We start from the raw sequence: 24,810 nt of genomic DNA, 5'->3' as shown, positions 1-24,810 counted from the left end.
CTTTCAAAAATAAAATAAAATTGCTTCAGAAATTGTACTTTATTGCACAATTAACTATTGTAATTTCTTTTTTATAAATGCTATGCTTACCTATTTAAGATACTTAGATTGTATCCCAACTGATGTGACAAATGATATGTCACTACATGATTGGCTCAAGTGATAATGCATTTATCATTTTTAATACAAATGATGAAATTTTTATAAGTGACGCATCAATTATAATATAAACTAAGCAAGTATAACATCACTCTTCCATTTCTATATAACTTGGCTACATCAGTGAAATATGAATTTGGTTCAAATTTTTTGTTTGTTTTTGTTGGGATTTTTTTTATTTAGTTTGAAAATATTATTTTAAAAAACCCAATAGGACTTGTAAAATATAATTCATCTTGACAGTTGTCTAAGATTTGAAACTAGAGTGAGTTAACAAAGAATCTTCAATCATATATTGTTGTTCCAATAATTTATTTACATATAAAATAAGAATAATGTTAAGAATTCCAATGATCAAGTCTTAACTGATGTACCATTCAGTTATTGAATGGTAGAATATTAATTTTACCATATAAAATTCACTATCTAATAAATAAATAATGCATAATAATTCTAATTCAAATTAAGACTCAACTATTCAAATCCCTGATATTATTGTAAAATTAGTAACTTGGGAACGAGAACCTCAAGCATGACGCAACTGTTTGAGAATATATATAATTTGAATAAATAAGCTAAAGAAGGGATCAGATTGAATAAGTAGACTTTCTATTAAGGTGAATATTGTTAACGGAATGAACAGGCAAGGCTTATTCTTCTTTAATATATTATTACTTCAGACAGATTCCACAGATATGATATCTATTAAAATATTGATTTCTTGAAAGATAATCCCAGACAGATGTGTGCGTGTGCATTACTCAACTTCTAATAGAAATTAGAAACCATATATATGAAGGGTCTGTTTGATATTAAAATTGAACAATTGTAATTAAAAAGTTATAATATTAAAGTGTTTAGTAATTATTAATTATAAATTTAAGTTGATTTGATTTACCATTTATATAATTAAAAATATAAAATATCTGTATTATTTTTATCAAAACTGTTGTTTAAAAATTATATTTATTATAAATTAATTAATTTTTATTTTAAAATATTTTTACTATTTTTGTTAAAATTATTACAGCTCCTCCATGCCATAGACGGCCCAAATTGATACTGATTGCAACTAAAATGCTGGCTTTTTAATTCTTCCGTGAAAAAATTTTCAAATGTTTTGTTTTACTCCTACGGTACTTTTTTTACTCGTCCCTTAAAATTTTCATTTCTAACGCTTGACTTACAATATATATATTATGCACTTCACACGAAAACCTGAGGGGATTATTAGAGGTAATACACAATTAATTGCCAACTCGTGAATCATCGCCACAGCAAAACAATTGAAAAACCAAAAAAAGAAAAGAATCAAACAAAATTCGAATCAAAAGATAACGCATTGTCAGCTTTTGTTTCTCTTTTGGCTTGGTTACGTTCAAAGAATCTACCACCCTTCTTTGTTTGGTCCCCTATCTTATCATTCAAACCCATCTCTTTTGTTTCTCTCAATCATTCATTAACATATAAGATAGACAAACCAGAAGAAGATTCAGCTTAAAACAATAACCCCAGGGGATTAATATGCCGAAGCTATGTTGTTTTGTGTGCTTAATAACAATATTGTTTCAACTCACAAATTTAGCAAGTTCAAAACGCCAACAAGTACCAACACCACCATTGCCTCTGTCACCACTTCCTTCATTTTCACAACTCAAATGGCAGCAAAGGGAGCTGATAATGTTTCTTCATTTCGGAGTGAACACATTCACTGACTCAGAATGGGGAACCGGCAATGAAAATCCTGAGATATTCAATCCCTTGGGGCTAGATGCAAACCAGTGGGTTAACACAGCGGCTGAAGCTGGGGTTTCGCTGATGATTCTGACAGCAAAACACCACGATGGTTTTTGCCTTTGGCCTTCGAAATTTACTGAGCATTCTGTGACTCATAGTCCCTGGAAACATGGACGCGGCGACGTCGTGCAAGAGCTTGTCAATGCGGCTAAAGCCCGTGGAGTCGATGTGGGGTTGTATTTATCACCCTGGGATCGCCATGATCCAAGATATGGTCATGACTTGCAATACAATGAATATTATTTAGCTCAGTTGCAAGAATTGCTCACAAGGTATGTATCATTAAAAAAAAAAGATGGTTAATTAATTAATTCACTTGTTGTTATGTAATTTAATTGACACATGATTATTTTTTTTTATTTTTTTTTTGTTGTAAAGATATGGGGATGTGAGGGAGATTTGGTTTGATGGAGCAAAAGGTTCAAATGCGCCAAACATGTCATATTATTTTACAGATTGGTTTGCGATGGTGAAGGAGCTGCAGAGCTCAATTAACATTTTCTCCGACGCCGGTCCCGACGTTAGATGGGTTGGTAATGAAAAGGGCTTCGCCGGAAGCACTTGCTGGTCCACGATAAATCGAACTTCACTGTCAATCGGAAATGGAAGCATTGTTGAGTGAGTGCTTCTATTAAAGCCATTGTCTTCACATGAACTTTTGCGTGGTGTCGGTGTCTATTGAAATTTACATAGTGGTTTACATATCGCTTTTGGTTGTGAATTATTAGTAGCAAAATCGGTGCGTTTCAAAAGGTTTATAGTAAAATATTGACAGTAATTTTCAACAAATATTATCATCCGAAACTCCTCAAAAAATAAGTTAACAATCTTCTCTCTTGTTACGTTATATTCTTAAATTTTTCGCTCCTGGCACTCTTGGTTTTAATGTAATATTATTATTAGTTGAGAATTAAAAACAAAAACTTAAAGGGATAAGATTTTCTATTGTAAGATTTGGAGTCCTATACTAAACAATATTACATTATGCTCATATTCTATACTTTGAACAAAAATATACATCCCACTAATGAATTCTATTTGAACCCACCATCGGGTTGATTAGTGGATCACAATTTCTATACCTCATTGGCTATGTACTACAATTGTCAACACTAGAAGCGAAAATTCGTAAAGTGGCTTTATTTTTTGTTGTTATCTCAATTGGTTGAGTGTGCACGTGAAACAAAAGTTAAAAAAATGAGCACTTTTTCGGGTCGGCTGAGCTGATTGGGAACTAATTAAACAGCTTTATTAATAATTTTGCAGCTATCTAAGCACTGGCGATGCGAAAGGGACAGATTGGTTGCCAGCAGAATGTGACGTTTCAATTAGAAAGGGGTGGTTTTGGCATAAATCCGAAACACCCAAGAAATTGAGTGAGCTTCTTGAGATTTACTATAACTCGGTGGGAAGAAATTGTGTGATGCTGCTCAATGTGCCGCCCAATACAACCGGGCTGATATCCGAAACTGATGTTCAGAGACTGAGAGAATTTGGAACAGCAATCGACACAATATTTTCTAAAAATTTAGCTGAAAATTGCTTTGTGAAAGCTAGTAGCCAAAGAGCAGGCAAAGGTGGTGGCTTTGGACCCGAAAATGTGCTAGATGATGATCATCTGCGGACATATTGGGCTCCAAGAGATGGTGATGGAATAAGTGATGACCACTGGATTGAAATTAGGGCAGCGGATGAAGGGCTGAGATTCAATGTGATCAGGATTCAAGAGGCAATTGGGCTTGGTCAAAGAATCAAACGGCATGAAATTTTTGTGGATGGTAAGTTAGTGGCAGAAGGAACCACAGTGGGGCACAAGAAACTTCACAGGCTTGAAAATGGAGTGATAGATGGGCACGTTGTGAGGATCAAAATAAAGGAATCGAGGGCAGTGCCTTTAATTTCTTCAATTGGCTTGCATTTTGACCCTTATTGGCACCCAAATCGGCAGTCATTAACTTGAATCACGTGTGGCTTCTACATGAACCTTTTTCTCTTCTGTTTGCATGTGCTGGAGGGCCACGCCCATGTTCTGATGTTATATGATCTGTTTGTCTTATGTAATAAAAAGTTCACAAAAAGCATAAAGTGATAAAGCATAACTGCAATTGAAATTTCCGATGTTGCAATTACATTAGTAGTACTCGTTTCTCTCCCGAAATGCCTTGGGAGTAATTTTTTTTTTTTTCGTAATAATAATATGATAATGAAGTGGCCAAGCCAAAAAAAATTGACACATGCAAAACTGACAAATTGTAAAAGTTAAATTTATATTCCAAAACTTATATCCAAAATAAACCATGCAGTTTTTGAATTCTTTATTCCAGTTTAAATTTGGATTTGATTCTATTAAAATTTCTATCACGAGTAACACAACTCAAGCCAGAAAAATATATATAATTTTAAAAGACTACTATCTTAAATATTCCTTTCACATTTTTTAATAAATAATCCAAAGTTACTATCTTGGATAAGCATATAGATGGAGCCCTTTATCCACGTGAAGTGTGAACATGGTTCTGTAAGTAGCTTCCTTAGTCTCATCCACAAGTTTGAATCTGAAGAATTGGAGGAGAACAGCTGCCAAGATTTTCATTTGCCTGTAAGCAAATTCCTTTCCAGGGCAAATTCGAGGGCCGGCCTATAATAGAACAAAAGAGCCATTGAGTAAGATGAATCAGGCGATTGTAAATTTAGATGGAAAAAATGTCATATATATATAGACCTGAAATGCGGCAAACTTATAAGGACTTTCTGATCGGAAAACGCCATTAACAAGCCATCTTTCTGGGCGGAATTCCTCTGCGTCCTCACCCCAAATGTAGGTCATCCTACCCATGGCGTAGGTCATGTAGTTCACGCCGTCCCCTTTCTTAACTTTGAAACCATCGGGGAGAATATCATCTTCTGCTGCATTTTTTCCATCCTGCAATGAGTTTTAATTGGGGTTCTTATAAGAGGAAAGGGTAAACACTTCTGCTTTTTACAAGTCATTAGAATAACATTGGCAAACAGTTTCAAGAGCTAATGCCTAGCACTACCCCGCACCCACTCCCGTTTCACTCTCACATTTCTTGGGTCGAGGGGTTTGCTACTTTGTGTTCCCTTTTTTTTTTTTCGTTGGTTGATCAATGAGAAAGTTATTACATTGAGGGAGGCATTTGAGATTTGTACATGATGTATAATCATAGTAAAAGCTGGGATTCATACATGAAGCTTAGCAGTTATATCTTTTGTGTTTAGGAGGAAAAAGTTAAAGGTCATGGAAGGACCATAAGTCCTTTGTGCCTACATATAGTAGCTGCTGGTGACCAAAGGAGATTAGGCTCGGTGAAAATAAAATAGTTGTTAGTGACACGAGAAAATACCACAGGAACAGCTGGATACAATCTGAGTGTTTCACTCAGAGCGGCATGAAGATAGTGCATCTTCTCCAAGGCAGCTTCAGTCACCAACTTTGCAAATTCATCAGCACATAAGTTGCCCTGAGCTTCAGTTGCTTCTCTCACATCCAGTGCAGCCTTCTCTTGAATCAAAGGATGTTTACAGAGCATGTAAAAGAACCAAGTCAGTGTGTTCGCAGTCGTATCTTTACCTGCTATGATGAAATTGAGAGTGATGTCTCTCAAATATTTATCAGTCATGCTTTCTGGGTCCTTCTCACTCTCCAGCAAAAACCTTGATAGTATATCTTCTTTTCCCCTCTGCTCTGCAGAAAATTTTCAGAAAATATGTACTAAATATAGAAAAATGCATCAGTATTCAAGAAAAAATTACTCACATCAAGCTCTACATTTTTCATCTGCTCCCTCTTGCAACGAATCAGTTCAAAAATGAAGCTGTCAATGAGTTTGATGTTTCGCTTGAGGGAGGCTTCCATGCCAATGTTGAGATACCGTTTGAGTTCCCAGAATACATCAACATATCGGCAGTACACAATAAAGTTGGAGTCATCAAAGGCCTTCGTGAACTGATTTCCAAAATCATCCGAACCAGATAGAGAATTTAACTCGACTCCAAACCCGACCTTAAATATTGAATCTAGACTGGACTTCAACAGCACATCCTGCAAAATTCAAGGAAAAGTAAATCCACTAGCGAGTGTGAGTTGTATAAACTTCAGGTGGGCTCGAAATCAAATTCAAGGAATACTGAGTTTGAAGATCCAAGTAGTGATGTATTTCATTTCAGCATATTTCATCTTCGTCAGAGTATGATGACAACACCTCATAACTTCTAATAAGGAGCAGTTAGCTCTTCATTCTAGAACTTCTTTAAAAATGGTTTCCTTAATTTTCATGAACTGCAGTCATTAAACTTCAGAAAGTTGTCAATATATTTCTATTTAGAAGTACATCTTTGAAACCACCCAATCAACTATATAACAAGCACAAAGATATCAATTCTAGTAAAATAGAAACCTGCATATCTATAGCCTGTTTTGCTGCTGCTGCAACAGAAAATTTTGAAGTTAACTTTTCAGCATTAGCTCGAAAAACAGCAGAACTGAAATCTCTCAGGATTTTTGTTGAGAATTCATAACTTGCAAGCTTCCTTTGGTGGCGCCATTTATCTCCATCCACCGCAAATATCCCATCACCGAAGAGATCTCTCATCAAATTCCAGTTATAGTCGCCCTGAAATATCATGACATCCAAATTTCAAAATCAACTGACTAGTAAAGCCATTTTTCATTTTTGAAACAGCAAAGAAATTTTAGTGAGCTCATGGAATTTTATTACCTTTCCATAATTGGAGAAGTTAGTTTTTAGAATATGTTCAATATTAACTGGATCGGTAGTGAAAATTTCACTACAGGATGGTTGAAGTAAACGAAAAGTACGATACTTCTTAGCAAGTGACGTTTGGTAATCAAAAAGTCTAGAAAAGTGTATGAGCAGATTTAACATTAGACCTGCAACTGGAGGCCGTTGATCCTCAGAGATCAATTCTTTTATGTAAAATAATAGATATTTAAAAGTGAGTAGTGCCACCAAGAAGATTAGAACCCCAAACATGATTGAAACAATAGAGGCTGAAACAAATAATCCCCAAAGCAAGAAAATCATGGGAGAAGCAAAAAGGAGAGCACCCATAGTAGAAAACATTCTACTTATGATCTAGAAACTGATTTTTAGTAAGAGTTGTAGGTTTTAATTTCTTATAGAAAGCATCGTTAGCATAAAGATATAAGTGGACATATGGGATATACTCGAAAATGCCATATACTCAAAATTTGCTCATTGGGACCGTCGATGAATTGCAGTTTCAGCATAATATTCTATAAAAGCTTTTCTTCCGCTTGGCATTACCTATAGAAGTTGGTTTTCAGCATAGCGTGCATCCTCAGCTGATGTTTGATTATTTGATTTTATTCTATTAGTTATGTTTTGAGATGTAAATAGTATTCAAACAAATGAAAGTGATTGATATTGACGAAGGAATTCATTAATATAAACAGTTGATTTGCACCCATTAAGGGATCAAACTGTAAACAATCAGATATATTATAATTACCATTTGGAAGATAGCACAGGTCAGAGTGATTAATGATATATTATAATTACCATTTGGAAGATAGCACAGGTCAGAGTGATTAATGATATATTTGGACTATCAAGGGCATGAACACGAAATCTGTTGATTAGGCAGCACATATGGATCTTATATCAGTACATGTATTTAGAGTGAACAATTAAATTTTAGTCCATGCATTTAATAGATACATATTTCACACTTAATATTTGACAAATATAGGATAGAATCTTTGGGACTAGAAAATTAAGATAATTTTAAAAAATGTAATAACTTCTACAAAATCTTGATTTACAGAATTTCCCAGCTAGATTGAGTGCTTCTAATGTAAACTTGTAACAAGAATGGTTGTTTGTATATGATCTCTGAATTTTGAGTCTTACGTTTACCTGATGTCGTCAAAGAGAATAAGAAAAAACTCCACAAATCCTTTTGAGATTTCTTCCAAAAAAGAAATTCCTCTCAGGTATATGCTCAAAGGTTTACGTAGAAAGATTGAGAACATTCATAGATAATTGATGGTTCCCAGTTCAAAAATAAGTTAACAATTTGCTGGAAGATCAGCAACCTCATCATGAAACCTGTGCCTCCATCGATAACCCTCTGATATACTGCCCAAAACCTCCATTCTTCATAATTTTACTTAATCCATTCAAGATCAACACAAGCTCCTCTTTCACAACCTTAGGCGACCCTTTCATCGAAAATTCATGAACAACCCCATCTACTTCGACCGAGCTACAGCCAGGGACTTCCTTTCTAATTCCTCTTTCTTTCATTAAGTTTCTAGTTTTCTTTACATCATCAAATCTACCAGCTTTGGCATACATATCACACAAGTTCACATAGAAAGCATGGTTTAGAGGATCCAAATCAATTAAATATTGAGCTACCTTTTCGCCTAACTCCACATTTCCGTGCATTTGACAGCCCCCAAGCAATGCACCCCAAACAAACACATCTGGCTCCATTGGCATGCTTCTTATAAGCCGCTCTGCCTCACTAAAGAGACCAGCTCGGCTAAGAATGTCGATCATGCAAGCATAGTGGTAGACATGTGGTTCCACCAAGTAAACATGCCTCATCATGACAAAACACCAGCGACCTTTCTCTACTAAACCAGAATGAGCACAAGCCGACAAGAGCCCAACAAATGTCACGTGGTTCGGCCTCACCCCTTCTGCTTCCATCTCCCTAAAAGTATCAAAAGCCTCCTTGCCATACCCATTAAGCGCAAACACAGAAATCATTGCTGTCCATGCCAAGGTATCCTTCTTAGGCATTTCCTTAAAGACTCCATAAGCTCTTTCCACACAACCACATTTACCATACATATCAACCAACGCTGTGCCAATAACCACGTCACAATCAAGTCCACTTCTCCTCAAGTAACCATGTACCCATTTTCCATGATCAATAGCACCAAGATAAGCACAAGCCGAAAGTACACTAGCAATAGTAATCTTATCTGGTTTAACCATTTCCTCAACACTTGAACTTTGCATTTCTTGAAAAAGTTCCAATGCCTCCCTTGCCCTGCCGCCTTGAACAAACCCCGTAATAATCGAATTCCAAGAAAAAATATTTCTCTTCTTCATCCTCCTGAACAAATCCAATGCGACATCGAGATCCCCACTTCTCAAATAGCCAATAATCATGGCATTCCAAGAAACCACATCTCTATTCGACATTTCATCAAACAACATCCTTGCACTAGTCACAAACCCACAAGCCATGAACAAACTTATTACAGAATTTTGCACAAAAACATCATCACACACTCCAAATTTAACAACTTGGCCGTAAACACTAGCTCCTACAAGACCATCAAGCCTCTTAGTACATTCTTTTAAAAGAAATGGAAACGTGAGGCAATCAGGTGAAATGCCAGTGCAAAGCATTTGCTTGTACAGTTTCAGACATTTACCCGAATGGGTATCATTTGTTTCACTGGATTTACACGCATTGGCTCTGATCATGATGTTATATGTATAAAGATCAGACCTTTTTATGTGACTAAAAACATTGGTGGCGTAGCTTAGAGAGCCAGAAACAGATAAGGCGCAAAAGAAGAGGAGGCGGGTAATGAGGGAATGGTGATCGTTTGTTTGTAGACATGGAGATTTTATGATTTGGGTATGTATCTCTTTTAGCTCTCTCATGTTCTTGCATTCATCGATTGCATTTCTGAGAATAAGCTTAGTGGATTCTTTGTTAGGAGGTGAAACTTTGGCGGGAGAATTCAACAATGAATAACTGACCATTTGAAGTTTCTTGGACATTGACACTGGCGACGGATTAAGTGAACCATGAGAAGCCGACTTCTTTTTGTTATTTCACAAAAAGAATATAGCTCTGTTGCAAATTACCATATAGATGTCAATAAAATTGGGGGCTTGCCTTGAAAAATAAATTTAGTCACATCCGGAAAAGTTTTTAATTTTTACCTTATTTTAAAAAAAAAATTCAAAAATTTAGAGATTGCTAGCGTGAACGCCTAACTACATGACAAATTTATAATTTCAATATATTAGAGACAGTATTTTTTTCCTCTTAATAATATACTTGATTTGTTTATTTTTCATCAAATTTTCAAAAGTTGATCAATTTATTGTTCTTGTCATGTAACTTAAGAATGCTGCAAATCAAGCACTTAGTCCAATTATATTGGTTTCATTTCAGTTATTGTTAGTTCAAAATGCAAGAGATGTTGACGAGTGACTGTTTATCGTAAATTCTGCTCATGGATGTAGAATGATGATTCAGTGATTGCTCCCTGGATTTGCAGCATATTGCAAGCATTTTGTTTAAGACGTAGTCAGACTTGAGACATAATTACATTATATGTTCTTAGATTATATGAATAACCCCTTTGATCGAATATTTCTCGTAATTATATATATGTGTGACATGTCGAAGGTCCATGGTCAATGGCATGCATCATTATCCATGGCTAGAAAACATCATCGTAAATTTCTTGACCATGTGATGGGCACAACCCAAAAACTAGCAAATCAAAAGGTTCAACGAAAAAGAAAATTCTGTGAAAACGGTGATTGGGGGAGAACACGGCTTCAGAGCACGTGTGGTTTGTGGTGCCCTAAAGAAAACCTTCAATCCCATATCCTGCTTTCACTTCCCTGTAGATGGCGAGTGCTTCTTCCATGACTTTAGCTTGGGCCAGTAACTGAGCTCTCTTCTTTCCAGATGGATGGGTAGAAAGATAATCTCTTAGCTTTGAATCGCCTGCAATTTGACCCAACTTCTCGTAAACTTTAGGCGCCACACGAGGATCATAGCCAGAGGACGCGATCAAAAGCAGCCCTATATAATCTGCTTCCATTTCCATCCTATCAGATAAGACAGTAGATAATACTGAGTCAGCACTTGCAAGACAAAGATCTTCAAATGCATCTTGCCATCTTGGTCTGTGTGTTGAACACAAACTAGTCAGTTTCAACAATGTAAGTAAGTACATCACAAAGTTGAGTAAAGTCACAAAACTAAAGTAAGAGGATGTAGAGTAATAGAGATAAATGTTCAATAGAATGAAAAGAAACCATCTCAAAAGCATCTTCATAAAAAAAGGGAATTAAAAAATTAACATTTGCAGAATTTGTTTGAACAGAGGGATGTTCCTCATCCAGAATGAAAAATGATATTGGCCACCAACAAAACACTATCATGACAGAAATGATGGAACTGTTGTTTGAACAGTGCTACCATTCTATGTGCTATAGTGATACTATAGTATGAACAGTATCCCCTTTTTTGTCTTGATGGGGTTCAAATATCAGTGCTCCATCCAGAAATAGATCTTACAAAATGAGTGCAACTAAATTAGACCTACTGGACAGCATAGAGCACAATGTCAGACGACTACTCTAAGGTTTTACAGGCAAACAAGTACATAAGGTTCAGCGGACTGAATGAGTGCTCAAAGCAGATCGAGTGAATCAATGACTCCCAGCAAGATAATGAGTTGAAGCAAATTATATTTCACCCAGAGAATAAAAAAGCAAGACTAGGCAGAGTACTTTTTTTTTTATTGAAGGCAGAGTGCTTAAGAACTGGAAGATTGCCTGTTTTACTCTCAACTAAATGTTGGTATACTAGAGGAAGTCTCTTAGGGCTATGGATTTACTATTAATGGGATTGATCAACTACAAACAAAATTGGGATATAAATAAACCAAGCTCTCAACTATTTGTGTTCAAGCTCGACAAGATTTTGATTCTGATCAATTCACCTAACAGAGGAACCTAGCTTGAACTCAATGTTAAACTCATTTACTTTTTGGGAACAAACTCAGACCTCCAGAGTATTCACCCAGGAGCTTTAGTGTAGTGTAGTGGTCGTATGCCTTTATATATATATATATATGTATATATATATATATATCACAATAACTTTTTCTAGAAAAATTAGAGAAAAAGGTTACATCCTAGTCTTGAGTTCAAGAGCAAGTTTTTTGAACTCTATGCAACTTGATAATCTTACCAAGGATCAGCTTGGTTGAAGTCAAGTTTTACTCAAGCTATGAAAACTTTGTTTCAGCAATATGTTTCTTGAATAGTTTCAAGGACATTTCAGAAGGGTCCTATGTTGACCACTCACAACAGTTTAATAGCTTCTTCTTTTTATAATCATGGCCGAGGGTAAATTATCAAAAACTCTTCCAGTTTTTAGTGTTTATGACCTGGCAAGCTTTCAGCTCCAAATGGTACTTAAATAAATATAAGAATCACAATCCAAACCTACAAATGGAACATAAACAGATGACTGTTACAGAGCAGAACACCGTGATAAATGTTCACAACAAGCTTCAGGAAAATGACAAAAGAAGCAGTAAATTCCAGTATGAGACTCACAGAAGTCTTACAGTCCAGTTCTACTTAATATTTGTGTGAGATATTAGAAATAGACTAGAGGAAGAATTTGACACAGCCAAGGTTAACAGTTATCTAAACATATTTGCATACTATTACTGTAAATCATTGTTAGATCCTTGTTCTATAAACTGTAGAATCCCAAGCATCAAAAAGCTACAAGAGAACTAATTCTTCCCGCAGCAGTCTAAGGATGCACTTCTACTCCTTAAAAACATTTTACTCCTTTCTATAGACAGAACCATAAAAATCCCCATGAAAAAAAAGGGATACTCCCTGGAAGAACCCTTCTTCTGATGCAAATCATCCATAAGCTAATTAAGACAGAAGGTTTTCCCCAGATCAGGTAAGATAATATGCCAAATGACAGTTGAGATGTGAGAAATTCCTATCATAATGTTATCGCATCAGAAGTTCTAAAACCTTTTTTTTTTGGGTAATCTTTTTTATCTTTTTTGGGTTTTTGGGTAAGTGGTAATAAGAGCACTGGATGAATGCTGACGCATATTCATTGCCGCCAGACATAAGTGAAACAAAAAGAATAAAAAATACTGGTAAAAAGAATGTGTCATGCTAATCCACTAGGTTCCTATACAGCCATTTTCTCAACAAGATTGACAGCGTTAATCAATAGACAGTGCAAGCCTAATTGTAATTTTTAAACATCATCATATCACAAAAACAAGCAAACATGCCCACAAATTCCAAAAACTGTTCGAGAGAATAAACAAAGAAACACACTTGCGAGAGAAAGGAAGCCTCAAGAAAAGAGTTGACATTGTGTTGACAACATCAGGCATAACGAATTGATACAGAATCAGCTGTAAAATGGCAAACCACAGATTCTTTGTAATCCCCTCGGCTGCATGTCGGGCCACAGCATGCGCAACCTAATTAGAAAATCAGGCATAAACCATGAACGCATCCTTATCAATCTAGTATAAATCCAGTAATATATCTATACCTCATGACCAATAATGGTTGCTATCTCCGCATCAGTTCTAAAATGCTCTAGCAACCCTGTGAAGACCACAATCTTTCCACCAGGTAGGCAAAAAGCATTAATAACAGGCTCATTCACGACCAAAACCTCCCAATTCAATCCATCCAAATGAGAAGTTGCCGACTGTAACCCCTTCTCTTGTCCCTTCTTCCTACTCTGCTGAACCCACTTATCATCAAGAATCTCATCTTCCTGATGCCATTTCCCCTCAGTCTTTCCCCTTTCACTATTCTCACTCAACGCCCTTAATGTATCACGAGCTGCTCTCCCCTCATTTACAAAATCAGTCTCAGTAGATGCATACCCCATATCACTCCAAACAGTCTCATGCTTCAACCCCCTTTGCAAAGCCTCAATTATGTCCTTCGCTATCAATCTAACCCTCACACTATCCGGGTGTATCGCAGGCAATATTTTGCCCTTAAAAGCAGCTTTCATTTGCTGAAACTGAGACTCACCAAGCTGTCTCTCCACAGCTTTGGACAAAAGCACAAAATGGGTTCGTTTAGTGTACGGTACGGTCTCTAGATTCCCCAAATACAAAGTGATAAAAGCCCCGGAACCTATAACCACAACAATAAACACAGTTCTTGGATTCTGTAACCATTTTCTTGGTCCGCGTGGCCTAAAATGTTGTACATGGTAACGATCTACATAGTAATATCTCTTAGCAGTGTTAAAATTTGGATTACAATAACTATTTCTTAGTCTTTGAGAAATACAAGAATATGAATAAAACCCAGAAGAAAACTTAGCTGAATTTGCGGACCCATTTGAGTAAACTCTTGAGCAAGATTCTTGGACCGGAGATTTAGGAACAGCCTTCGAAGAAAGATTGCGAAAGGCATCGAGAGCGGCTTTTGCTCTTCTGTAATAAGCCATGCGTGTGATTACTAATAAACATGCACGATGCAATTAAGAATCAAGTAATGCTTGAGGGAAGAGATGTAGGAGAGTTTAGTGTAGAATAGAGTAGACGTGTCTAGATGAGGGAAACGATGGGACTGTTTTTGTGTCGACAGGTGGGTTCGGTCGGGTCTTTTCCGGGTCGGCTATTGAATCGGATCTCTTCATGTGAAATGGGGGCATGCATGTCATTGAATTGGTGCGCAAGAAATGCTTAGGCAGTTAAGGGTGAATGTGTCACAAGAGTCAAAAGTGAGGCATCAATTTAAACTTAAACTATTTGCTTAAAAAAAAAAAAAATGGGAGAGAGAGAGAGAGAATGGTGTATGTATAACTAAACCATTATTGGGTGATAGAAAGATAAAACCTTATTAATTAAGAGTAATGATACAGCCACAAACTCTTGTACAAATTTATTTTGTATAAACTGACGTGGCATTTAATTCATTGGTTGAATGAAAATATAAATTAATAAAAATAAATCATGTGGGCTAAGTGATATTTAATTCAACCAATCTTATCATGCCACATCAGTTTGTACAAAATAAATTTGTACAAGAATTTGTGACTGTATCATTACTCATTAATTAAATTATAAATGATAAAAATATGCAGGTAAAATCTTGTCATTTTATAAAGCAAAATGGTGCACATTGGTGATTGTATGGGCGCCGAATTAGACCTTATAATAACAAAATCAATTTTCCTCTTATTTACAAAATTGCACAATACAATAATATATGTAGCATTGCTGACCTGAATATAATATTAATATTGGAATAGAATTGGTCTTGCATATGTGATGATTATACGACCACCAGGCAAATGAACACTACTACGTGTGGTATCACTCGCTATGATTAGATTAACTAAATTGTACAGCACATAGTGGCGTCCCCTCAGCAACATAACATGAATGGCCGCTGGAACTACATCATTTTACTTCCACAACTGCTGTTTTGTTTCCCTCGGGTTCTTGCTTATTTGAAAATAGCAATATACAAATAAATAAATAAATAATGGTAAATGGTAAGCAGCCAAAAACGTTATCGGAGATATCCAAGGAGGTCTGTTTACATCACTCAAAAACAATACAATTTGAGCAAATTTTGATTTTTCGAATGGCAGAAATTTTGGACCAAACTTTCACAACCACTCGGCTCCTTCTGATTACAACAAAAACAAGAATGCACTAATTTTTTCTGCTTAAATTAGAAGAAATCAGTAATCGTCTTCTTACAATATCATCAAAATTTAAGGATCATGGGGAGTAGTTATAAACCCCGAGAACCTGAACAAATATTGGCCTAACCCTAAAAATAAATGGGGGAAAAAAAGGGGGGCAAAAATACTATATCGAGCCAATCTAGGGATGAAATCCATGGATACAGCCCCATATATTTTCTTCATTATCAGAAAATTAATTTGCCTATACCATAAATACTTCTGTCACTGAACAGAATAAGATTCGTGGCAGCTGAAGTCCTTCACCATCTGTTGCCACCACCACGACCCTTACTACCTCTAAACCCACCGGAGAACCTATCATTTCTCCTATCAGAAAATCCACCACCTCTGCCACCTGAAAACCTGTTACCACCTCTTCCACCAAAGCCACCACGACCACCACCACCAAATCTTCCTCTTGACTGTTCCCTTTCTTGCAAGGGTGGCAATTGTTTCAACACTTCCAAGCTGACGTTAGCAGCATTGTCCGCACCTGCGACAAAAGGAAAAATTGAAATAAAAGAAGAAAACTTAAGCAATTTCACGAGAATAGCACAATCAAAACCATGATCAAGAAAATACTCTCTTTGAGAGTAAACGAGGAACCAGGTTGAGGAAACACCACAAAGAATTACATGAATATGTTTAATAACTCGTGAACAAATTATAAAACAGTCAGGTACCAGATCGAAACAAGTCCAAATCTGCCACTGGTACATCAAAAACCGCACCATTTCCATCAGCGGTCAGAGCCATACCCTTCACTAACTCTACTTTTTCCTCAGGCAAGAATCTTCTCAAGACACCAAAAGCAAAGCTGCAATATAATTCATGATATTATAAAATGTCAGATGCCATTAAAAAATAAATGTTATGGCTCAACTCACAAAGTAAAACAGTGTACAAAAAAGCCATAGGCACCCAAACTGAGAAAAATTATATTTCCACTAACAAAGCGCAGAACAAATTATTTCACAAGTATGCATATACAATTCCTTCAAATCAATCAGCAATCAAAGATTAGCAAGAGGAGGAATCCAATATCTCTGGAGAAGCAAGGCCATGTTTCCCAAATGTTCATGATAGAAGCACAAAATGTCTAAGAACACGATGGTCATAAGGGAAAAATATCAATCTATGAACACCAGCCCATAATCAGCCAATCACCAATTCCAGACATCACAAAGCAACATCCAGTTTTGGAAGGTTAAACCAGAGAAATGTATAATCCTCTAACTAGATCAATTTATATGCTTCACCATAAAAGATCCATATGAATCAAGTGGTAGGGTTCATAATGTTTTAAATATGTTGACATCAAATATAATAAAAAACTGAGAAACAATTTAGGAACTCACGATGGTGTGTAGATGGGCTTTCCTGCTTCAAGAACCACTGTAACATGATCCTCCAAAGAACTAAGAAGTGATCTACTCTTTATCTCAGTATAACCCTGTGAATAAGGAAAGAAGTGCTCAGAATATACAAAATTCAGATGTCAGCCGAAAAAAGCACATTGTGCCTGACGTTAGTGATAATGAATTCGAGGAAGAAGAAAAAAGAAAAGCACTTACTACAGCCTTGGCTAGTGCTTTTGCAAGCAGCTCTGCTGCTGATAGACCAGAATTATTCAACAGCTCCTCAGCAGCGGACTTGAAAGCGGGAATTACACTGCAATCAATTCATATGTATTAATGACCCATGGAACCTACAGCACTTAAGCATATTAAAGAACTGACATAGCAAGTATACCTATCAGAAACTTGGGTTATTGTTTCAGCAGCTTCCACACCTGCAGCCTTGGCAATATCAGCTGGCTGTGGAGCAGATATGTGCTCAAATTTCACACCAGATTCTCTTTCTATCTTAGATACACTTGACTTTCTAGGATCATAAAGCATTACAGCAACTCCAGTATTGCCTGGGGGTTGGGGGTGGGAAATTGAAAAAAAAAAGCACCTCAGCATTCCGTGAAACAGTGTGCATTTAAAACAGGAAATAAATGCACATTTTCATACCTGCTCTTCCAGTACGTCCAGATCGATGTATATAGGCTTCTACATCACGAGGAGGCTCACACTAAAAACAAAGGTCTGTTTAAGTATATACCGGAAAAAGACATTACATAAAGCCTCCCAAAAATACATGCAAACAAACCTGAATAATTAACTGCACATCATTAATGTCCAAACCCCGTGCCGCCACATTTGTGGCAACTAATGTCATGAACTTTCCTGACCTGAACCCAGCAAGTGTCACCTGCAAGATCACAAATTCAATAAAGTTGTCACGATTGATTATTAAAAATCAAAACAAAAACATCAAGTGATTTTGTTCTTTAGCAAATATTTTTAGTGTACAAGATTCTCATAAACAGAAAATGATAGTTTCTTTCAATCATTTCAACTTGATAGCAAACTAGCTAAAATAAACAATTCAGCAGCCACCATGCTTCCATTCATGAGTCATGATTAAAGCAACTTGTCAAAAACTACAGTTTTTCAAATGAGAGATTACTGCAAAATTTTGAAAGACTGAGCATTGGATGGCTCATCAAGCATTGTTTTCTTTGAATGTGCTGAAAATATATGTTGCCAGAGCAGAGACGGTATATAAGCTCAAAAACTGATTGACCCTTTGCTTTCATCATAACATGTCAAAAAAAGAAGAATCCTGCTGAACAACTTACCTCACGTTGAGACTGCTGTATGTCCCCATGTAAAGCCCGTGCACCAGGCAGCAAGTCAGCAAGCTGAGAAGCACTTTCCTTTGTCTCGGTGAAAATAATAGTTCGGCCTCCACTGAATCAGAAGAATCACACAATTGCTAAGGCAAAATGAAATAATAAACTGTGAAGAGCAACAATCAATCATGCTTATTATTAAACAGTAACTGAGAACTAGAAACAACTGACCTGCTATAACAACGAATGATATCAGGAATGACTTGAGATCTCGCTGAACTAGAACAAGGAAGAACAATATGCCGGACATTGGTACTAGCCTTCATTTTCTCATTGCCAACAAGATCTATGGTTTTCTTGTCTGATTTAAGAAACTTGGTGGAAATCTGAAAATGGAAGACGAAGGGTTCAGTTATACAGAGAAAGGAGATAGTCATGACATGTAAATTACAGAACTACTTTTAGAATTTGAGAAGATCTAACATATAATCAGGAAAGGAATAATCCAGAATCAAAATTGGGAAACACACATGCTTCACCCAGCTTGGCAAGGTGGCACTGAAGAGAAGTGTCTGAACTTTATTAGCATCCTCGACTTTACCTGCATATTTCAATTAAAGACCATGAAAATTGCCTTATGAAAACCAGTATATGGGAACTCCGCGTACTCTATATCAAGAATACAAACCCAGAATAAGTTCAACATCTTCAACGAAACCCATCCTAAGCATCTCATCAGCCTCATCAAGGACCCGAAACTTCAATGAACTCAAGTCAATATTGCCCCTCTCAATGTGATCCTGTACCATATGTAAATTTCAGTTGACAACCACATGATCAATCAAAATACCCCAACTTTGACATACTTATTCAGGAAATCCATAACTAATACAACAGGTCATGTCAAAATTCTATTTTCTAGCACGGAAATTTTTTGTAAATGGCTAACCTTAATACGTCCAGGGGTTCCAATGACTACATCAATCCCTTTCTTTAATTTAAACTCCTGAGCATGATAAGGAGCTCCTCCATATAAGCAACATGAGGTCAGTCCCACTGCCCCGCCATAGACATCAAAGTCCTCATGAACCTAAAACAAACCCAAAAACAAAATGTCACCAGACAAACCAACCAAAAAAAAAATGAATAAACTTTTTTATAACTCCTATTTCATACCTGTTTGGCCAATTCCCTAGTAGGCAAAAGTACCAAAACACTTGGAGCCCTGCCATATCCAGTCTTCTTGGACGCTTTTGTTGGCCCATTCGTTAGAGACTCTAAAATTGGCAACACAAAGGCTAAAGTTTTACCCTGCACGGTTCAAAACACGGCTAAATATACAATCATATTCAGGTAAAAAGTATTTGATCGAACAGATATTTGCTACTACAGAAAAAATTGAAATATGATTTAATTTTTACCTAAAAACTCAATAATTCTTCTAATTTTACGATTAATAACACAACTAAACAATTACTTGCTTACACTAGCTAATCAAAATTAACAAATTACACAAAATTTAGTTATTATACCTGACCGGTCCGTGCACGTCCGACTAAATCAGAGCCATCAAGAACCATATCAAAAGTCATAGCTTGAATAGGAAACAAAGACTCAATCCCCTTGGACTTGAGCTTTTCCCTTAATGGCACCGATATTCTAAACCTCGAAACCGCATTCGGATGTTCGCTTTCACCCCTCTCCTGCTCTTCCACTCCAGCCTCAGGCTCAACTTTCGCTTTCTTCTTCTTCTTTTTCTCCTTCTCCGATTTCAAATTCACCGGCTCGCCTAACTCCGAGCTCGTTTCGCTTCTCTCTTCCTCCTCCTCAATCTCCGATTCCTTCCGCTTCTTACTACTCTCCTTCTTCTTGCTCTTCTTCTTATCCGAACTCTTCTCAGTTAACGCCGCCTCCGTTTCTTCGAAGTCCTTGAGAGCCATTTTCTTATTCATCTTCTTCTCGTCTTTCACTTCTTTTCCGTCAAACAAAGCGATCGAAGGCATGAATGGTTATGTTAAGTTACAAAAATTAAAATGAGATACAAAGAAACAGCAGAGGGCGTCTCCTGCTACAAATTTGATGTGGCAATGAGTTGCGGGAGCAGGAGAGAACGAGGAGGCAAAGAGTTTAGGGTTTCTGCTTTTATGGTTTAGCAGAGGAGAGATTCTCAACCGTCAGATATGAAACCCTATTTTGTTTTGATATCTACCGTTAGATTTTAACACTTTTTGCTTCCAAAAGCGGTTGTACTCGGAGCTGATGTCACAGCATAAAAGCACTTGTTATTCGTGGTGAAACAATTATTCCGATGCCCCAACTTTTAACTATTGTCAATAATACCACATAAGATTTGGAATTGGTCTTTAACAGCCATTAAGTAAACCAACAATCAAGTAACTTTCATATTTACAGAAAAAGAAAAATCGTCAAAACATACAAAAGTAACGATAACATAGAGAAAATTATGGAGGTAATTGCAGCAGATACACCTTCATACTTTCAAAATTATTTCTATACCCTAAAAATAGAATTTACCAAAATTTTCATGAATATCCTCTAAAAACTCACATGAAATTACTAAACTATCATCATCTTAAAACACTTACACAAATCAAACATAACATGACTCAAACAAACACTCATACATGTTGAACTAGACATCAAAAGGGGAAGCTGCTGCAACTGAGAAAGAGAAGCTTGGTTTGTTACTGCACAATTGGCGACGAAAATTGATTTTTTGCTGCAAAATTGTTGGAACCTAACTACTTTAGGAAAGTAATTCCTTGTAATTAAATTTTTTTTTATATTTAAAGAAAAATAAAAAATTTAGGATCTTATATTGTAAAAATAAATTAAATTAGTTGTAAGTCTCTCATAACATACAAATTTCTAGTTTTTTGTTCCATGTAAATGGTGAAAAATTGATGGATTGTACCGATGATAATTCGGTTGTGTAAGGTCATGTAACATATGATTTGATTGTGTAAGATCATGTAACACAGGATTCAAGGTCGTGTAATACACTCATGTAATACACAATCCTCAGTCGTATATGGCATGACTTTTTGTATTATTACGTGATCTTGAATCATGTATTACAGGACTTTCACGCCTTCATATATTACACAACTTCATGTTTTGCAAGACCTTCATGTATTACACGACTTCATATATTACGCGATTACACAACCTCCATGTATTACACGACTTTGTTCATTATTCATTAGAATAATTTAGTTCTTTAAAGACTTAATTTGTTATAAGAATTTATATTTGTTGCTATGTAGAAAATGTCAATGAAAATTATTCAAAAAAAAAAAAAGAAGTGAATACATAGTTGTATTTGTGTAAGAGGTTATAAGAGATTTTGAGAGAATTTCAGTAAGAAGAGATTTGAATTTAAGAACTAAGAAGACAGTGAAAAGCAGTAGATTTCATGCATTCACATTTTAGATTTCATACATATTTGTTAGGGTTTTTGTGAAAAAAAAGGGATATTTAAATAATTTTACAACTATTAAAGGGTATTTAATTAAAAACCCCCAAATTAATGATGCTCAGAGCATCTCCAAAAGACTTTTTAGATTTTACTCTTCAAATATCAATTTGCTTACTAATGTGGCAAATAAGTGGGTGGAAAAATACAATTTCCTCCAAAAGACTCATCAAATAAGAATAAATTAACATTATTTTAATCAAATCTTTCCACTATTAAATTGAATTGCTGTTATATTTTTGAAAGGAAACATAAATAATAATTATTGCACTCTTATCTTTTCAATAAATAATAATAAAATATTAATAAAAGAGGGAGAAAATCACTAAGTAATATTGAAAAGTGATAAACAAATCGTATCTGAAAAATGTAAATTAACGTGTCTTTTGAAGTATTTAATAAAATTTTATTTAAAAAATCTTTTAGAGATGCTCTCATGACAGTGAACATATTCTCCGAACCAAATAAGTTTAGTTTTATTTCTTGTCTCAATTGACTAATTCCCTGCCCGCTCGATTTGTCAACATTCACAGCAAAGTCAAATGTCCAGTGGCTTGCGCCAATGGGCAACAAAGGAGAACCTTCCCAAATTTGCAAGCTCGCCCAACTGATTAGAGATGATACATCAAGAATTAAAATCAACTATCACACGAGACTTTAAGGAATAAGAAGGGTCAGCGATTTACGAGCTTTTAATTTACTGCAGAGCAACAGTCAAGTCAGTAAAATATACTGTTCAATGATCCCAAATTTTTATAGAGTGCTCTGAGAAACGGTTCTCACAAAAGCATCTGGTAACACCTTCTAGAGTAGTATTTAATGAGTGCTCTGTTCTCTCACAAAATAATCCAAGTGATAATTCATAATAGACCTGGATTACATCTGACTATAACTAACAAAATGCAGATTATATGTAATTGTATGATACACAAACAACAGCAAATGATGATTGAGAGATCACAGTGGAGCACTTTGGACAAGTCCTATAATCACGAACGCTAAACATCTGGGAGCTTACAACAGAGCACATAAGAGGAGTCCCAGAATCACATACACAGACCATCTGGGTACATGTTGTTGATGTGCAGAAGAAGCACTTCGGCACAGATTGAATCCATACCAGATATCACTGGGAATAAAGGTGTTGTAGTAAAATGAGACAGCTCTCGAATTAGCACCATAAATCTTCACACTCTCTGGTTTCCAACCATCCGGTCCAGTTCGATACAAATACACATAACAGATTTGATACGCACATGGTCCTCTTATCTCAAATGTATCAGAGGAGCAACTTTCAAATGCATCGGTAGACGGATCATCAAGTCTTGGTGCATAAATCTGATTACAAATGTTTCAAATATATTAGTAATCCACATTTGACTACAAGAATAGTGTAGTTTTATATTTCTAGATAAACCTGACCTTTAGAAACAAAATGAATGCATTACATAAAGAATTGCTTTCAGTTGTATTTAATATGGAGCAACAACACATCTACTAATAGGTTACGAGAATTCCACTCAAAATCCCTTAAATTAGTTCAACTTTCATAAGAAGTTTGATATGTGCTCTGGCCAAGCATACTTCAAAGTGAACTCAGGAAATTCAAAGAAAACACTAGCACAACAAACTGGGACACTCAAACCATCAATCATGAGAAGAAGGCAAGGAGCTAAGGAGGTGCCCCCCACCGCAACGATGGTTTACAAGTTTGAGACTATTCTGGGTCCGAACAAAACATTTTCAATTAGGCATTGTGGCCTACTTGTATTATAGTGTTAAGCTGAAATAAACAAATATCTCCTTCAAGAGCACAAAAGCATTTCGCCCAGGAACAGGATCTCAAATGAAAAGAACCCAATGCAAAGACTAAGACTACGAGCCCATTTCTGGTTGTTGTGCTTGAACTTAATTTAAAAGGCACAACTGAAGTTTACTCAACTGCTAATCGCCAACTTTATAACTTAACGACAAGTGATTCAATTTCACAGCAATTGTTGACTAAAACCACTGCAATTCAAACCCAAACTGATCTTACATCCATGCATTTATTAACTCCAGCCAACTGAACTTTACCCTAATATACTTTCTCTGCTCTGCTCTCAAAAATAAAATGAAATTAAAAAGCCTACAGTTAAATACATAAAAATTTCTACATCACTGGTCATCACTTTCCATTTAAGCAAACAAAAATCTAATTATCAATTTCCTTCCTAAAAATGAAATCCAGAATCACCATTAAAAAAAAAAAGGACAAAAACACTGATTTAAAAACTGAAGAAATTAAAAGATACTTTTAAATTTTAAAAAATAAAATTGAAAACCTGATTGCCGTAAGCATCTCCAAAAGCAATACTGATCTGATCGCGAGTGTACTTGCTTGAGGAACAGCTGGTAGTTATGACCACCGTGTAAGAACAGCTCCCTAGGTTCTATTTTTTGGTTAAAACATTAAACGATTATCAACAACTACTCAAAAAATAATAAATTTATTAAAAAAAGAGAGAGAGATAAAATAATAACTACGGTACCTGAATATAACTAACGTTAAAGGACTCGAAAGCTCGAGGCTTCAGCTGCAAGCTCGTCGTTTCGGCTTCAGATAGCGTGAACGCAAAGGCCAACAGAAGCAGAATGGGAGCTGCGATTTTCATTTTCGATTTTCGATTTTTTTTTCTTTTTTCCTGTTAATTTTTTATTCAATTCCCCAGAAACCTTGTTTAAATATGCTAATGTTGCCGCAGCCTGCGGGTAGTTGAATCGTGTGGGGTGAATAAAAAGTTAGCAAGCCTGTGTTTTTTGGGAAATTTACAAATCCCCGACGTTCCATCGCTCTTAAGGGCAAATCTGTCTTTTAACTATTTTCACTGTGTGAGTAGTGGCCGGCCGGCCATGTTCTATAAGCAACTGAGCGTTAGCCAAAACTATTTCAATTTTATTTTTTAAATACTTATTTATTTACCTAACAAAATATGACATCCTTTAAAAAACTCTTTAAATAAAAATAAATTAATATTATTTTAATTAAATTATTTTCTCAACCAAAATAATAATAATAGTAATTATAGTACTTATTTTTTTAATAATAATGAGATAAAAAATAATATAATATTAATTG

General features: G+C 35.7%; 6 protein-coding genes across 6 annotated transcripts; 1 reads left to right on the top strand and 5 right to left on the bottom strand.

Annotated features, from left to right (window-relative positions):
* Positions 1-1,461: 1,461 nt before the first annotated feature.
* Positions 1,462-4,067, top strand: LOC18031352 (alpha-L-fucosidase 1). Its single transcript, XM_006421721.2, has 3 exons — positions 1,462-2,228; positions 2,335-2,574; positions 3,223-4,067. The coding sequence occupies exons 1-3, from the start codon at positions 1,684-1,686 to the stop codon at positions 3,914-3,916; spliced, it is 1,479 nt and encodes a 492-aa protein (XP_006421784.1). The 5' UTR covers positions 1,462-1,683; the 3' UTR covers positions 3,917-4,067.
* A 275-nt stretch (positions 4,068-4,342) lies between these two features.
* Positions 4,343-7,071, bottom strand: LOC18033227 (cytochrome P450 704C1). The gene is made up of 6 exons (XM_006421720.2): positions 6,696-7,071; positions 6,375-6,590; positions 5,735-6,019; positions 5,322-5,657; positions 4,679-4,879; positions 4,343-4,594 (listed from the first exon to the last, which is right to left on the bottom strand). Exons 1-6 carry the CDS (start codon positions 7,059-7,061, stop codon positions 4,415-4,417), a joined length of 1,584 nt encoding a protein of 527 aa, XP_006421783.1. The 5' UTR covers positions 7,062-7,071; the 3' UTR covers positions 4,343-4,414.
* Positions 7,072-7,800: 729 nt separating this feature from the next.
* LOC18032757 (pentatricopeptide repeat-containing protein At5g66520) lies at positions 7,801-9,896 on the bottom strand. The gene has a single exon (XM_006421719.2). It carries the CDS (start codon positions 9,768-9,770, stop codon positions 8,061-8,063), a length of 1,710 nt encoding a protein of 569 aa, XP_006421782.1. The 5' UTR covers positions 9,771-9,896; the 3' UTR covers positions 7,801-8,060.
* Positions 9,897-10,438: 542 nt separating this feature from the next.
* LOC18033069 lies at positions 10,439-14,534 on the bottom strand. Its single transcript, XM_006421718.2, has 3 exons — positions 13,342-14,534; positions 13,119-13,267; positions 10,439-10,838 (listed from the first exon to the last, which is right to left on the bottom strand). Exons 1-3 carry the CDS (start codon positions 14,260-14,262, stop codon positions 10,589-10,591), a joined length of 1,320 nt encoding a protein of 439 aa, XP_006421781.1. The 5' UTR covers positions 14,263-14,534; the 3' UTR covers positions 10,439-10,588.
* Positions 14,535-15,472: 938 nt separating this feature from the next.
* On the bottom strand, positions 15,473-20,348 carry LOC18032920 (DEAD-box ATP-dependent RNA helicase 7). The gene is made up of 14 exons (XM_006421714.2): positions 19,729-20,348; positions 19,373-19,507; positions 19,146-19,286; positions 18,885-18,996; positions 18,727-18,797; positions 18,428-18,582; positions 18,203-18,314; positions 17,671-17,772; positions 17,532-17,592; positions 17,266-17,434; positions 17,088-17,184; positions 16,872-16,966; positions 16,197-16,330; positions 15,473-16,006 (listed from the first exon to the last, which is right to left on the bottom strand). The coding sequence occupies exons 1-14, from the start codon at positions 20,197-20,199 to the stop codon at positions 15,774-15,776; spliced, it is 2,088 nt and encodes a 695-aa protein (XP_006421777.1). The 5' UTR covers positions 20,200-20,348; the 3' UTR covers positions 15,473-15,773.
* A 2,072-nt stretch (positions 20,349-22,420) lies between these two features.
* LOC18032740 (embryo-specific protein ATS3B) lies at positions 22,421-24,492 on the bottom strand. Its single transcript, XM_006421712.2, has 3 exons — positions 24,224-24,492; positions 24,017-24,124; positions 22,421-23,030 (listed from the first exon to the last, which is right to left on the bottom strand). Exons 1-3 carry the CDS (start codon positions 24,344-24,346, stop codon positions 22,707-22,709), a joined length of 555 nt encoding a protein of 184 aa, XP_006421775.1. The 5' UTR covers positions 24,347-24,492; the 3' UTR covers positions 22,421-22,706.
* Between the last annotated feature and the right edge of the window lie 318 nt (positions 24,493-24,810).

This window comes from Citrus clementina, unplaced genomic scaffold (genome assembly GCF_000493195.1).
Source record: "Citrus clementina cultivar Clemenules unplaced genomic scaffold, Citrus_clementina_v1.0 scaffold_9, whole genome shotgun sequence".
NCBI lineage: Eukaryota > Viridiplantae > Streptophyta > Magnoliopsida > Sapindales > Rutaceae > Citrus > Citrus x clementina.
This window is presented reverse-complemented; position numbering and strand designations above follow the sequence as displayed.

Excerpts from the sequence above, each read along its gene's own strand:
- LOC18033227 (XM_006421720.2), bottom strand. The coding sequence starts at position 7,061 with ATGTTTTCTACTATGGGTGCTCTCCTTTTTGCTTCTCCCATGATTTTC. Across the intron at positions 6,020-6,374 it reads AACAGGCTATAGATATGCAG|GATGTGCTGTTGAAGTCCAG; the intron begins GTTTCTATTTTA and ends TGAATTTTGCAG. Across the intron at positions 5,658-5,734 it reads TGAAAAATGTAGAGCTTGAT|AGGGGAAAAGAAGATATACT; the intron begins GTGAGTAATTTT and ends TCTGCAGAGCAG.
- LOC18031352 (XM_006421721.2), top strand. The coding sequence starts at position 1,684 with ATGCCGAAGCTATGTTGTTTTGTGTGCTTAATAACAATATTGTTTCAA. Across the intron at positions 2,229-2,334 it reads TTGCAAGAATTGCTCACAAG|ATATGGGGATGTGAGGGAGA; the intron begins GTATGTATCATT and ends TTTGTTGTAAAG. Across the intron at positions 2,575-3,222 it reads GGAAATGGAAGCATTGTTGA|CTATCTAAGCACTGGCGATG; the intron begins GTGAGTGCTTCT and ends ATAATTTTGCAG.
- LOC18032757 (XM_006421719.2), bottom strand. The coding sequence starts at position 9,770 with ATGTCCAAGAAACTTCAAATGGTCAGTTATTCATTGTTGAATTCTCCC.
- LOC18032740 (XM_006421712.2), bottom strand. The coding sequence starts at position 24,346 with ATGAAAATCGCAGCTCCCATTCTGCTTCTGTTGGCCTTTGCGTTCACG. Across the intron at positions 24,125-24,223 it reads TTAACGTTAGTTATATTCAG|AACCTAGGGAGCTGTTCTTA; the intron begins GTACCGTAGTTA and ends ACCAAAAAATAG. Across the intron at positions 23,031-24,016 it reads GAGATGCTTACGGCAATCAG|ATTTATGCACCAAGACTTGA; the intron begins GTTTTCAATTTT and ends ATTTGTAATCAG.
- LOC18032920 (XM_006421714.2), bottom strand. The coding sequence starts at position 20,199 with ATGCCTTCGATCGCTTTGTTTGACGGAAAAGAAGTGAAAGACGAGAAG. Across the intron at positions 18,798-18,884 it reads AGATGTTGAACTTATTCTGG|GTAAAGTCGAGGATGCTAAT; the intron begins GTTTGTATTCTT and ends TGAAATATGCAG. Across the intron at positions 16,967-17,087 it reads AAGCACTAGCCAAGGCTGTA|GGTTATACTGAGATAAAGAG; the intron begins GTAAGTGCTTTT and ends CCTTATTCACAG.
- LOC18033069 (XM_006421718.2), bottom strand. The coding sequence starts at position 14,262 with ATGGCTTATTACAGAAGAGCAAAAGCCGCTCTCGATGCCTTTCGCAAT. Across the intron at positions 13,268-13,341 it reads CAACCATTATTGGTCATGAG|GTTGCGCATGCTGTGGCCCG; the intron begins GTATAGATATAT and ends TTTTCTAATTAG. Across the intron at positions 10,839-13,118 it reads AGGCTTCCTTTCTCTCGCAA|GATGGAAATGGAAGCAGATT; the intron begins GTGTGTTTCTTT and ends CTTATCTGATAG.